Source organism: Rattus norvegicus, chromosome 7 (genome assembly GCF_036323735.1).
Source record: "Rattus norvegicus strain BN/NHsdMcwi chromosome 7, GRCr8, whole genome shotgun sequence".
Taxonomy (NCBI): Eukaryota; Metazoa; Chordata; class Mammalia; order Rodentia; family Muridae; genus Rattus; species Rattus norvegicus.
Genome location: NC_086025.1, coordinates 128,812,566 through 128,827,252, shown reverse-complemented (window position 1 = coordinate 128,827,252; position 14,687 = coordinate 128,812,566). Strand labels below are relative to the sequence as shown.

General features: G+C 47.1%; 1 protein-coding gene across 4 annotated transcripts in view; it reads right to left on the bottom strand.

Annotated features, from left to right (window-relative positions):
• Ano6 (anoctamin 6) overlaps window positions 1-14,411 on the bottom strand; it is a 179,964-nt gene extending 165,553 nt beyond the window's left edge. The window contains exon 1 of one of the 4 annotated variants that reach the window (XM_008765735.4): window positions 13,874-14,411. In XM_008765735.4, coding sequence (XP_008763957.1) covers window positions 13,874-13,946 — 73 coding nt within the window. In that variant the 5' untranslated portion in view covers window positions 13,947-14,411. Of the gene's footprint in view, window positions 1-266; window positions 852-13,873 lie in introns of those variants that run through there. The other 3 variants (NM_001401001.1, XM_039079320.2, XM_039079322.2) reach the window with 3 other exon arrangements.
• Window positions 14,412-14,687: the final 276 nt, after the last annotated feature.

Below are 14,687 nucleotides of genomic sequence, written 5' to 3'. Positions count from 1 at the left end.
CACACTCGGTTTACAGGAGAGGTCATTAAAATGTTCCCCTGGGCTGAGAAAGGGAATGGGGGCACCAGGGCGGAGGGGAGTGGCCTCCACCTGTGTGGGGGTGGCAGTCAGACCCAGGATTGAACTTGCCAAGTTGCACAGTTAACAGCGCATATCACTATACACGAAGTGAACTTTAAAAATCTAACCAAGAGTATCACTGGATCAGGCTCCTGGTCAGATAAAAAAAAGCATGGCAGAAGACAGCCTCACTTACTCGAACTCACCCATAAAGAAGACTCCCGTCTGGCCAGGAACCACAGGTAATGGATATAAAAGTAAGTTGAGATGCCATCCTAGGACGTACAGCCTAATACAGGACACTGAGCAAGAGGACTGTTTTCAACAGCAAATGAGATCAAAGTTTGTTCTCATGCCCTCCTGCCCCTTGACCTGAGAACAAAACAAGCCTTAACTTTCGCCCTTCCATATCACTCTAGGTGCTCTGACTATTCACAGGGAAGAGATTCTAGAGCGAGATTTCTCCAGCTAGGGTTTCAAGACCGAGAAGCTGGAGCCTAGCATAAGCCACCTGTGGGGTTTCTGGCTTCACAGGACTTCTGATTCATGCCCCAGGGGCTTGGTTGTGACTCTCAGCAAAGCCAGTCCCTTCTCCTCCCAATAGAAGTGATTCATAGCCCTCAGGAGAGCAGCCAGGAAAGAGAATGTGGCTGAGAATCCGGAAGATTCCTTCTCCTCTAGGTCCCCATGCCTTTGAGGTCAAGAGAGGAACAGACCATGAGCAAGGAATGGCAGCACCCACTGTCTCCCCTCTTCCTTTGACAACACAGAAAAACTAACAGGATTGACAACCTCAAAGGTCTCAGCTCCCCTTTAAAACTTACAGAAGGGAGACGATTATGCTAAGTTGAACAGTAAAGCCATTGTGAAGGAACCTGTTGCCTCTAACCGAGTGTAGCTTCTGCAGCCAACAGACACATGGAGGAATAGTGGGGCTGAGGACTGTGAACAAGCTCTGCGAGATGCGTGAAAGACCACGAAAATCATCCTAACCCCGGGGCCAACTGGACCTGGAAGCCCGCAAAACACACACAGGGTTTCACAAATTTGCCAAGTGTACATCTGAGCCTTTTCCCAGCCCTGCTTTTGAAAGACATGCTCCCCGAAGATCAGGCTATGTTTAGAACCACGAAAATAACAGCTGCACGGCCAGTCATCCCCCAGTGGAAGGCCTCCCCCTGCATGGTGGTGGGCACGCCCAAGATTCTCTTCTCACTGTGCCATCCTGGTTTGCTCTCCTTTTACAGCCTTTAAATATAACTTGCTACAACCACTTGATATGTCTGTCTTACCCTGCCAGGCGGGCCATGCTCTGAGGACAGGGGCCATTTATGTCTTATCTGCTGCTCAATTCCCAGAGCGAAGACCATACAGCTAGCACACAAGGCACTGAAGGGACTTTCGCTGAATGAGCAGACTCCTACATGGGTTTGGCTCTCACAGATCAAGCCTAGACTACAAACTCCACCAACGTCCAGGCTGTCTCTACCTGCTTCTGTATCCTCAGAGCCCATAAAACACAGACCTCCTGTAGGAGGTCTTCAGTTCAGAGCTACCAAACGAATACAGTGAGTGAGGTGGGGCCATCCCAGTGTGCTGGCCTAAATGAAACCTCCATGCATATGGATTTTAAAAAAACAAAAAAACAAAAAAACAAAAAAACAAAATCATCAGGTTTGCTTTGCCAGCAGGGCTCACTGCTGGCAATCCAGTCAAGACTTCAAAGGAACTTTCCTGGTCAAATAAGTTAGTCAGCGCTACCTATGACAGAACTCTTCGAAAGAAGGACACAGAGCTTGAAACGAACCAGAAGCCACAGCTGAGGTCACTGTAACGCCCAGGAAATCCATGATTACCCGACCGCTAAGAGGTCTTTGGTGTTTGCTTGCCCTGAGCATGATGAAAGGCTTGTCTGCAAGCGTTCGCATCTCCTCTATGATTTGTAGGCTATAATGAGTCTGTTATAGATGCCTGTACCCAGTGGTCACTAAACACTATCTACATTTAAACGAAGGCAGGAAACGCAAGCGGCCCTCATGGCAGAGGCTGGACCTCCAGGTACTGTGACTGAACAACGGAATTAGGCTTACACTAGAAGTCGCTTCTATGAAAGGCAGAAATGTCAATCAAATGACCTTAAACTCAACTCCCCTCTCCTTCCCACTTTGCTCTCTTTCACCCCAAGGAGATGCAATGCGTTAGCTGGCCTAAGGCTGGTGCTCCTGGAGGGGCAGCCTACCGTCCAGCCCCAACACCTGGACACAACCAATCAATCGTCCCCAAGTTTCTCAGTATGTGAAATGAGAAAGCATTGTCTCCTGCACCTAACCTGCAAGTGATACCCAGATTTCACTTCTGTTATCACTAAATCCAGAAGCTTTAGAGCTACAAGGGCAATAACACAAAGTGTGCTCACACCTTCCACTTTATCTACTTGTACTCCTTTGTGTCCTCAGAAGTGTTTTGTTTAACTTTCACACTTTTCTTTTCTTTTTCTTTTTTTTTTCCTGGAGCTGGGGACCGAACCCAGGGCCTTGCACTTGCTAGGCAAGCGCTCTACCACTGAGCTAAATCCCCAACCCCAACTTTCACACTTTTTAACGCTACCCAATGAACAGGAAATTTTAAGTCTCATGGACAATTAAACAATTCAGACTTTTCCTTTTAAATTCCCCTACGATTACAAAAACGTAAAAAACGATAGGAACATCACCTCCCAACTTGGTGCAGCTGTGCCAGCAGTGTACACTGTGTGTCTGTGACGCACGCATCCTTGGGGGTCAGAGAAGCTTCCCGGTGCAGTGGGCAACGGCCAGTGCGGATTCGTCCAAGTGTCGAGAAGAAGTGACCGCGCTTCAGACGGACTCTCTAAATCAGTGCTCCCACCCCTGGCTCAGAGAGCATCAAGGAAGGAGGGATGGATAGAATGTAGCCTGGAGGCGGGGAACTGAGGAATGCTGTAAATGACGCAGCCATTACAGGCATGAACGCACGGGGATGGTTACCTGCATAAGACCTGTTAAGAATCAAGGTAGCCAAAATTATAGCATGGATGAGGAGGGGCTCGCAAGGCCCAAGCTAGAAGAGGGCTCGCTTTTCCTTAGGAATGTGGTGACTGATAGGTTGCCCATGCTCCAGTGGATAACCCAATCCCTATATCTAGTCAGTTGGCACTAACTGACTTAGTGGTTATTTAATGGGGGCTGGGGAGGACCATAGAGAAAAGGAACATGAGTTGAAAGGACATGTTAGGTGGCTTCAGGGGAAGTTGCCCTGAAGAGAGGTAAGAGGTAAGCATGAGGTATGATCAAAATATATTTTGTATGTATGCATATATGTATGGTCTTATTTCTTATACATTTTTAGAATAAAGGCTATCAAAGTATCTGTCACAATGACCCTTTATACTATGTCCTATCTTTCTTACTACAATTGTATCAAGGTGATAAAACCCTGTTACAAAATGCATCTACTACTACTGTAAAATCTTGCCTGATTTTAAACACCTCGGTCACTTAAATTTCTTCATATTTTGGCTGTGACTGACTGACCTTTGAAACGAAACCCATCCACTGTGTTGCATGTATTAACCCTCCGACTGGCGCACCCAAGAGCCGGTCACTATCCAAAGTCCTTAGTTGTATGTCAGCTCTTTGGTGGTCAGTATCTTTCTCTTATTCATTAGAACAGAAGCAGCAGGCAGGCATCATGCTTCCCACTAGGGCCACTGCCCTCAAGACAGCAACAGTAAGAAATGAGAAGTACAAAGTGACGAGGGAGTGTGGAAGTCACTGGCTTAGGGAAAAGGAACAAACTACAGAATAACCAAGAGGTAACCCTGGGTTAAGATTTAGCTAAAAACAGTTACACAAAGCACTGGCAACATTGTTGACAGTTGTGGAGGGCTCAGTTCTGCAGGCGCCAGAGTCCTGCAAGCACGTCCAAGTTTTAAATGCTATTACTCATTCGATATTCCCACACCTTGCACGCCCCCGCCCCATTTTACAGAGGAAGGTCACTTCCATCACTCAAGGTCACATGGCTGGGGGGATGTCTGGACCAAACTGTGAACTTGCCCTGCTCTGTATCTCTGGGTAGAGCCTGGCAAAGGCATCTGATGAAGTGTAGAGGCAGACAAGGAAAGGCTCTAAGGGAAATGATGAGCAACCGAGAAGGCCATGCAGCTGTGGTGAGATGAAAAGGCAAAGCAACCAACCCACCCAGGAACTGCGTCCACGTCACAAGCGGCCAAAGGACAGACTCCAGGCCAGCACAAGGCTACCAGTCTGCATCACAGCTGGCCAAAGCATGGCAGGATGTCAGTCCTCACCTATGACCCAATAAAAGTGAGGGTATCACTGAGCAGATGGCAGAAACGATCTTTGAACACAGGGAAGATCCACCCTTTCTCCATCATCTGCAGAGTGTGTCCCTGCAGGCCCACTCAGGTTTCACCCTCAGACTCAGACCTCTGGCTGACCAGGTCTATCCCTCCCAGGATCCAAAATGGAGGAAGATTCCCCCAGTCCATGGCCTGTTCCCTTCTCCTTCCAGATCCAGAGATTCCCAAAGCAACCCTATAATCCCAAAAGTCTTCGCAAAGAAGAAAACGTTGCTGAGAAGGTCACGAGCCAGATACCCTTGGATTCCACAAGACATTAAGAGACAATAAGACTGGAAGGGATACCCTCTACATACACACTGGCAGAGAACTCCAAGGCTGAATGAGTGGAAAGGTTAAAAGCATTTTAAGCATCCTGCCCCTCCTCCCTCCCTCTCAGGAGATTCCTGACTGGCTGCCCTCTGTAGAATGGCGAACATAATTTCTAGCATTTACCGTGGGGTCATGCAGAGCTCTGTTGAGTAAGAATCTCACTAGTTATCACCCTCCGTTCCTTCTCTTGTCCTGTTTCAAGAGCTACTTCATAAGAAGAGCCAGGCATTGTCTTATTGGTTTTATTGCTGAGAAGAGACACCATGAGACCACAGCTACTTCTATTAAAGAAAGCATTTCATTGAGGTTGGTTTACCGTTCAGAGGTTTAATCCATTATCATCACGGCAGGAAGCGTGGCAGTGTGCAGGCAGACATGGTTCTGGAAAAGAAGCTGAGAGTCCTGCATCTAGATCCATAGGCATCAAGGAGAGAGAATGGGCCCCTGGACCTGGTTTAAGCTTCTGAAACCCTAAAGCCCACCCCAGTGACACACTTCCTCCAACAAGGCCACACCTACTCCAACAAGGCCACACCCACTCAACAAGGCCATATCTCCTAATTGTGCCACCCCCTGTGGGCCTTTGGAGGCCATTTTCATTCAAACCACCACAGTCACCTAGGTGGATGTCTCCTTCTTTGCCTACTATGAAGGTGCACACACACACTTCTGCAGACACGGACTGACAGCCACCAGTCCAAGGTATGTACGACAGAAACCACTGATGGAGCTGAAATCTCCACATTTCATCAGCCATGTATTAAGAAACCTACTACATATTAACCCCTACAGCCTTTAGCTAAGATCCCCCAAGAAGAATTCCTGATAAAAATATGCTTCCTGGGGATTGGAAAACATGATTAGCCTAACTATGAGAATACAGGGAAAACCCAATAATAATTTCCTCTGTAGAAACTGTTGGCCATTGTTCCTTAACTCTCACCTTAAATGCACAGGCTGAAGAACGGCCTCTGTCATGACTGCCCCCAGCCAGGAAATCACTAAGCTCCTGGGTATACAAGATATAACAGAAACAGGCAGCTGTGGGTCAGAGAAAAACCTGGAGTGGTATCAGAGGTTAAGAGTAGCAGTTCCCATGACTGCCTTTAAAAGGGAGAAGCCGCTGCAATGGAGACATTGTGACAAGACCAGAGACTACAGCCTGAGTGAGAAGCATGGCACCTGATACACAGTTTCCGGTGAATGGATGAGGAAGAGAGAGGATGGAGGGTACTGACTACTGAAGAGAGGGTAGGTTGGGCAAGGCCTCTTCCTGGTCTAAAAACATCACCCTACATCCTCCCAGCAACCCCAGAGGGCTGAAGAGACAGCTGAGAAACTGGCCTCAGGTGAAGGGCACCAGGTGAATACCACAGGTTCGTCCCAGCTGACACAAACTCAGTCACTAAGTCACTAAGTCACTAAGTCAGTTTCCCTCCCTCGCACTCAGCAAAAGGCAGCAAGCGTCCTTATGGACTTCCTTTTCTTCCATAAAAAGTTCTTCAGTCCTCCCAAAGCAAACGCCTTTGTCCCAAAGACAGCAAGAAGCTCTTAAAAATCTCCTCCTCCTCCTCCTCCTCCTCCTCCTCCTCCTCCTCCTCCTCCTTCTTCAGCAACACCCAAAGCCATTAAACTTATACCATTTCTTTACACGTTACTGAGAAATACTGGCTTTTTTCTTTTCCTTTCCTTTTCTTCAGAAGTAGAGTATTGTGTTTTACACAGCTGGAACACTCAGAACCGGTTTCATAAGAAAGAAATATAATCATTCAAACAAATGCAACTTTTTCAAATCATTGTGTAAATCAGAGTAAAACCTTTAAACAAAAGAGTTCTGACTGTTTTTAAAACGAAGTACTGGTTGGTTTTCTTTTGAACATTTTTCCCTCCAAAAACAGCACAAGTCAGAAAAAAGAATGTTTCAGATAGTTCAGTGAGAGTGTGCAAAGACAAACCTTAGTTTTTCAGCTATCTAGCTACAATGTTTGGAGAGATCATAACATTTCAATTATGTAAACAGAGCCTTGGCTTCTACAAAACAAACGTTATAAATAAACTTTTAATTTGCATATTTGTACTTTGTAAAAGAACATCTATTTATGACTCTGACCCAGTGGTAAAGTTAACAAAGTTAAAAGAAATATTGCAGAGAGAGAGAGAGAGAGAGAGAGAGAGAGAGAGAGAACTTTCAAAGATCAATACCCTCTTTTTCCTAATCTTAAGTTATTTGTATTTTTAAAAGATGCCACAAATTGTAGAGCTCAGATGTCCTAGAATAAAAGTTAAATTAAATATAAAACTAACATCTGGGCTCCTCAAAAGACTGCTTTTTTCCTTTTATTTGTGTTTTGGGCTACTGAAGAAACTTCCTGCAAGGAGGTCTGTCCATCGGTATTCAGAAATGTGGCCAGGGCACCCATAAATACAGAGGTGGGAAGAGCAGCCATTAACCCTCTCCCTGTTCTCCTGGATGCTTTGGCTGAACGGTATCTCCATTGCAGTTTGGGCCGCATCCAAGATCTGCTGTTGCCATATTCTTCTGCTCTTCAAACTGGCTGTGTCTTGGGACGGGTGCCAATTAATTTTAACTGCAGAGCTAGAGACATAGCTAAGGAGAAGCAAAACGGAGTCAGAGGAATGACGGGGCCAGGCGGGCGCTCAGCGAGGGTCCACTTGCCTGGCATGCGAGAGGCGGGGGGGGGGGGGGGTCCCTAACAGTGAGAGCAAAGCACGACCACGTGGCTGCATTAAACCCCGACACCCTCCGTCTTAAAATTGAGGAGTCATTCCAGAAGCACAGGGCCTTGGCTGAAGGTAGTTAGAGGTGTCTCTTTGTTCTAAAGCTAGGCTGTTTTCACATGGACCCCCAGCCTGAATGTCCTGTCTAAACTGGATCAGGCGGCTTAAACCATGTGACATGAAAACCTAAACCAGCCCTATAACAAATGCTTTGCTAAACACCTACTCTGTGAAAAGCGTGGAGATGAGGGCAGGAACCATCTCCCGGTGAGACCACAGCTTCTGCTCCGGGTGTACTGGTAATGCGAAACAAAGTGTTAGCCACAGGAAAACTTCCATTAAATGCCCCCATTTCAATCTAGTCCACGACAAACACCACCTTCGGAGTTCAATACTGTCCTTTACGTAACTTTGGCACATATCACGCAATTCCAAATACTGTAATACCCCCCCCCCAAACGTCAGAATTAAAACTGTATCTCTAGTGGAAATGTCTGTGGGCAAGTTAGAGCTAAATTTCTTGGCTTCTAAAGGGGAAAGGGGAACCAGTCTCACATGCTACTGTGGCACCCTCCCCACCCCACCCCACCCTTTCAGAATAATTCTCTCAGAGCTCATTTGTCCCATGCACAACAGTAAGGTTGCCACAGAGTTGAGAAAGGCTAGAGGACATTTTGGAAAGCTGCTTACTTGACTTAGAAGTTAGAATGTGGACGGCCAGCCATGACAGCGTGTGGCAAGGCTAGGCTGAAAGAGAAAGGAATTTGTTCACAGTTTGTGGGTTTTTTTTTTTAACTCTCAGTCTTTTGTTTAAAAAAAAATGCATGGACACACACGTGCACACATGTACACATATGAATGTAACATATAATACATAAGTTGAGGGTAGTCCTGTTGGGCTCACTTGAGGGGTTAACCCATGGTGGCTGTAGGAATCACAGCCCTCTTCTGTGGGTACCACTGTACCTTAAGTTACTGTAACAGACCTGAGGCTACTGACTGTAATCATTAGATTGGGGGAGGGGATAATGAGTCCCAGTGCAAATTGGCTACTGGCATATTAAGAATGTGGACCTCTCCATCTCCCAGAAGCTGAGATTACAGGTGTACCAGTAGTGGGTTTGCACATGCACTAACCCTAAAGGCTCACTTGCTTAGTCCCAGTTGATGGGGAAATACTTCTAACACCATGCCTGTGTAATTAACTCTGGGTAAAATGGATGAGTCTTTAAATCGCAAACTGCTGTTAGTTAGATGGAGTTTCTGATGGTGGTGTCTAAGTAGAGCCAGCGTGGCCAGGTTGGTCTCCCTGTTTGGCTGTCGTACAGGAAAGGAGTGCCAATCTATGGTCTCCAGGCACAGCTGATTTGTCAAGCAGAGTTGACTTTATTTTTTTCCTGCATGCAGTATCAGTGCCTTCGGAATCCAGATGAAGTCCCAGATCCCCTGGAACCTGCCATGTGGGTGCTCTGAATCGACCCAAGGTCCTAGAGAGCACCCAGTGCTCTTAACCACTGAGCTACCTCATCTCCCCAGCCCCAAACGTTTAAACCTAATGTTTCAATAAAGTCTTACTCTCTTGAGAGAAGAAAAGAAGAATCACAGCCCCATCTGTCATCTGTCTTCCCAGACCTCCTGGCTGGCTCTGCTGCCCACACCTCTCTGCAGCTCGACTGGCAAGATTCCAAGCTTTCTCCTCGGTACCACTTCCGTACCAGGGTTTCTCTCGGCACACCCTTTGATTACAGCAGTAGTAAATGACCACAGCAATAAGGTGTGCGATGGAGCGGAAGAACTAGGAGTGTGTACTCCTCAGATAACACAGAAGAGATTTCCACAAGGCCGTAAAACCGCTAAGTGTTATGTTAAATTATTTCGGGAGTGAGCCAGTCAGGTGTGGTGGCTTGGTCCTGTATCCCTACACTCAGGAAGGAAAGGCAGGAGGATCGGGTGTTCAGAGCCAGCCTCGGCTACCTAAAGAGTCCAAAGACAGCCTGCCTAAAAGAGACTCTACCTCCAAAATAATAAAATAAAAATAAGTAAACGAATAACACACATACATTACACACACATACACACACAGACACACACATACACACATACATACACACATACATTACACACATACGCACACATACATAGATACATTATACACACACATACATTACACACACACATACATTACACACACATACACACACATACACACACATACACACACATACGCACACATACATAGATACATTATACACACACATACATTACACACACATACATTACACACACACATACATTACACACACATACACACACATACACACACATACACACACATACACACATACACATACACACATATACAATACACACACATATAATACACACACATACATATACACACACATACACACACATACACATACATACACACATACATTATACACACATACACACACATACATTATACACATACACACATACACACACATATACACACACATACACACATACATTTCACACATACGCACACATACATACATTACACACACACATACATATACACACACATACACACACATACACACATACACATACACACATATACAATACACACACACACACATACACATACGTACACACATACATTATACACACATACACACATACATTATACACATACACACATACACACACATACATACACACATACACACACACATACACACATATACATTACATACACACACATACATTATACACATACACATACACACACATACATACACACATACACACATATACATTACACACGCATACACACATACATACATACATATACATACACACACATACATCACACACATACACACACATACATTATACACATACACACATACACACACATACATACACACATACACACACATACACACATATACATTACACACACACACACGTACATCTTGTAGAGATACTAAGAACGAAGAAACACAAGAGCAGAACAAATGAATGAAGGACACAGAAGATAGAAAGAAGGGATATGAGAATGCACAGGCTTGGGAGGACGATGAGTCACAGGGAAAGAGAGGAACTGAGGCTGGAAGCAGTCAAGTAAAGAATGACTTCACTCCTTCCCACTACTCAGCTCAAGAGGCGGACTTACGCTAGGTGCGACAGCTAGAACCAGATGCTCAGAGATGGTCCTTCTTCTGTAAGCTCAGAGACACACTCCTTAAACCTTGGGTCACTGCAGTCACAACTAAACCCAAATCCTGGGAAGGTTAACATTCCCATCTCCCCCTCTGCTTCCCAGCACACTGCCAGATGCAGATCTGATCTTTCCAGGACATATTTCTGGGGCTCCCAAGTAACAGACAGCTCAAGATCTTCAAAATGGAGGATTCTCCACAGGATTGTCCCTCCACGTCCTTCCAGCCTGGCATCTCTGCCCTGGAAACTTGTCTATGCCTTTGTGTCCCTGCACAGGCTAGGCTTCACACCCTTAACCACCTCTTCTGGAAAGTTCCCCTTCATGCCGTCCGTCCTTCCAGTTTTGCACACACTTCAACAAAGCCAACCTCTACAAGAGACGTTTAATGCTTCAAAGGACCCCCCATCCTGGGACAGAGGGTGTCTACCACACAGCCTCCTGCACTTAGCCCAGAAGGGTTACTCAACCACTGTTCATGAAGCCCAACAGACCAGGACTAGATCGGGGATGATTAAACATGAAATGGACTGTGGGAATAGACCACATGGGTAGATAAGACTCTCTAAGACTGCAACGCTGAAAGAGAACTGAGAAATGAATGGCCAGACCATCATCTAACATGACCTCTGTCTATTTTCCCAAGTGACAATCAACATGAAAAGTCACTAAGTCAACTACCAAAAACAGATGGTGAGCCTAAAGCTGTCGAACTTATCCATCTGAACCCCGAGTTCTTCCTCAGAGCCCCCGTGTCTAGAATCACTTTCCCTTGGCAGGGTTTGAACCACAGATAATCCAAGAAAATAAAAGCCCTTTTAACCTATGATACAAACTGTTAGAGGAGTGAGACGCACTAAAGAAATATATTAACCAAGATCATCTACATTCTGTCATGAAAGCTATTGTTATCCATTTTTTTTTTTAAAAGATGGTTGGGGGTTGGGGAGACAAAAGAGCCAAAACAGAAATGAAGGTCAGAAAACGTGTGGAAGTCTCTCCTTCCATCATGTGGGTCTCGTGGATTGAACTCACGGCCTCGAGCTCAGTGGCAGGTGCCTTCACCCACTGACCCATCTCACCTGTCCTATATCCACCACTTTTTATATCAAGGAGAAGTGATGCCGAATCAGCTCACTGATGAACTGGAGGTGGGGAGTGTGGAGACAAAAGCTGCCAAGGACAGACCACCCTCTGCCTTTCCAGTCATTTGCAGTTAAAGCCATCTCTGCTAGGGCACTTCTGCAACTGCCACCTACACCAGATTTCTGTGGCTCCTTGGTGAAAATCAGAGCAGGTTTTCCAAAACAAAACAAAAACCACTGTGCCCCCGTGGGTTCATTCCTTACTGCACCTTTCAGGCATTACTTCCGGTGGCCATGACTTAAGCAAACAAGGAAGACACCAAGGGAAATACACCATTTTCAGTTCTCCATGTAGGTTCATTCCACATAAGGAGGCCACTCCTGCGGCAACTAAGTATCGAGCAGCAACAACCTGAAGTAATTGTGTATAAAGCTCTACAACCCAGTCTCCCAGAAGACTCTGCCTCACACATGTGGGCGGGACACCTCGGTGATACCATCGTCTATTTTAAAACGTTTTACTTTGGTTGCTTGAGATTAGCCTTAGATGATGTCGGGGAGGGGGGGGGGGCTCGTGTCTAAGTAACTTTCCTGCTCTGAATTTTAAAGCTAAGCGAAATGTAAGCAGAAACTAGCATCAATGCTGATTATGCTTTAAACGATTATACAACTGGTGACGAGGACTGAAGAAAGATATCAATCAAGAGCTTTCATACTACGCGATTGGAGGCAGAGGTTTTCATTACAATCTCCACTTCACCAGGGCCTTCTCTCCCACGGTTGGAAATTAGAACTAGTTTCTAATAGTCTATCAACCTACTGCAGTAACCTTCAAGAAGGTTTCTGTAGTGACATAAACACTCATAGGCTTGGTAAAACGTTGTCTGGTACAAAAATAACTGTGTTCCACATTCAACTTCTAATTCAGTAAAGGACAACCAAAAATGGCCAGAATCTGCTTAAATATTTGTGACCTGCCAAAACAGGCCGTCTGCTCTCTAAGGTCCTACTCTAAATACCGGAGGCTTCGGTAAAAAGAAGCAGAGGTAGTTAACTGCATCGGCTGTTTTACTTCAAGGAAAAAGTGTGGATCATTGAAAGTGAGGCCAGCCTATTGGCAGGGTCTGAAGACAACCTATGATACCTATCATGTAACAGAGGCTAGCCCAAATTAGATTTCCTGTCTAAATTGAAATCTGACGGCAGCAATTACTTGCTCAGCTTCTTGCCTATGTCAATCCTATTCCTGATCTCTCTTGAGTGCGTCATTATAGCGGACGAGAATATTTCCCCCAAGAAACTAACTGGGCTAACACGAGTGTAACTTTTTAACGTTGCTCCCACGGGTGTTATTTTGTGTAAATGGTCACTTAGTGTTCAGTCGCATGAAACGGTAGCATCTTTTGCCCAGCAGCCGCCAGGTGCAGAGCCTTAAACTCGCTCAACTCTGGGAAATCAGAAACTTGTGCTTGACAGTGTGGGGCTCCAGGGAGGCTAACCTGCGCGCACTTCTCTCCTCTACTTGAAAGGGAATACTATTTGCTCTGTCCACAGAGATGAGTGCCTGATAAACCGCTATCACAATGAAAGGCCAAGGCTGATCGCGGCGTGGAATTCCCAAGTTCGGCTAGACCAGGGAGTTAACAAATTCCTATGATTGGTCTGTGAGTAAAACCTGAAAGGAAGGAAAAGCCACACCCAACTATTAAATTTACTTTGTAAAGTGTTTGGAGGCCGTGAGAGGGAACGTTTTGACATCCAGGAGGCCTGATGGAAATGTGCCATCTTCCTCCACCCGGCGTCGCCCCGCGTCTCTGCCCCGCGCCCGAAGCTCCAGCCCTTTTGTTTGTGTCTCTGCGGGCCGGTGCTGCGGCGCAGCCTGTGGCCTCGGAGAATCCTGCTCAGGTGTGTCGTGAACCCGAGCGCGGGGTCCCCCCAAACACTGCCAGAGACGACGCAGGAAAAAGACCCAAAGTTGCTCGGGAGCCTCGGCTTCCGCGCAAAGGCGTCCGCCCCGGATGCCCCTCGCCCCGGCCCGGCTCCGCGCGCCCCGGCTCTGGCACTCACCAATGTCTCCATCCTCATCGTCGTCCTCTTCCAGCTCCATGTTCAGCAGGACGTTCCTAGTCATCATCTGCATGTCTCCCCGAGACCGCCGCTCGGCTGCTCTCGGCTCTGCTCGGCTCCGCTCGGCTCGGGCCGCAAGCTCCACTCAGCCCTCTCAGCACAGCCCCGCTTCGCTACGCCCGCGCTCTGCTTCGGCAAGCGCTGCTCAGCTGTGCAACTGAGCATGCCCAGAGGGACACCGCCACTCCCGCCCCAGATCAAACCGCCCCGGCTTCTAGGAGCCCGGGAGGAAGTCGGGCTAGGGGAGGAGGGGTTGGGCGAGGGGAGTGGCAGAGGCTGGGCGAGCCTGGCTGCGCCTGCGGAACGCGCCCCAGCCGCAGAGGCAGGCCGGCTTCCAGGGGGCTCGCCAGGGTCTTTAAACTAGTCTGCACAGTGACGAGGCGTCACAAGGTGCCCGATTGGTGTGGGGGAAACGACACACGTGCGCACCTCTCTGTCCCCGCCCGACGGAGCACACACGCGGGGAGTGGTCGCCGGATGCAGGGGATGTGGTTTTGCATTCCCCCTCCAAGCCCCGGGACTATGCCGAACACGTCATAGCTACGTGTAAACTCTTTAATAGGACAATATGGGAAACTATAGTACCAGGAAGAACAAAGAAAGGAAAGGGGGAAATGACGGCAGAGAGTAAAGGAATGCTGCTCTGACAACCCAAGAACTGGAGCAAATGCGGCGGGAGTACGGAGTCCTTGGGTCGCCGGTCTGCACAGCAGCTGTCAAGGACGCTGGTGAACGGTGGCTTCTCCACAGTGCC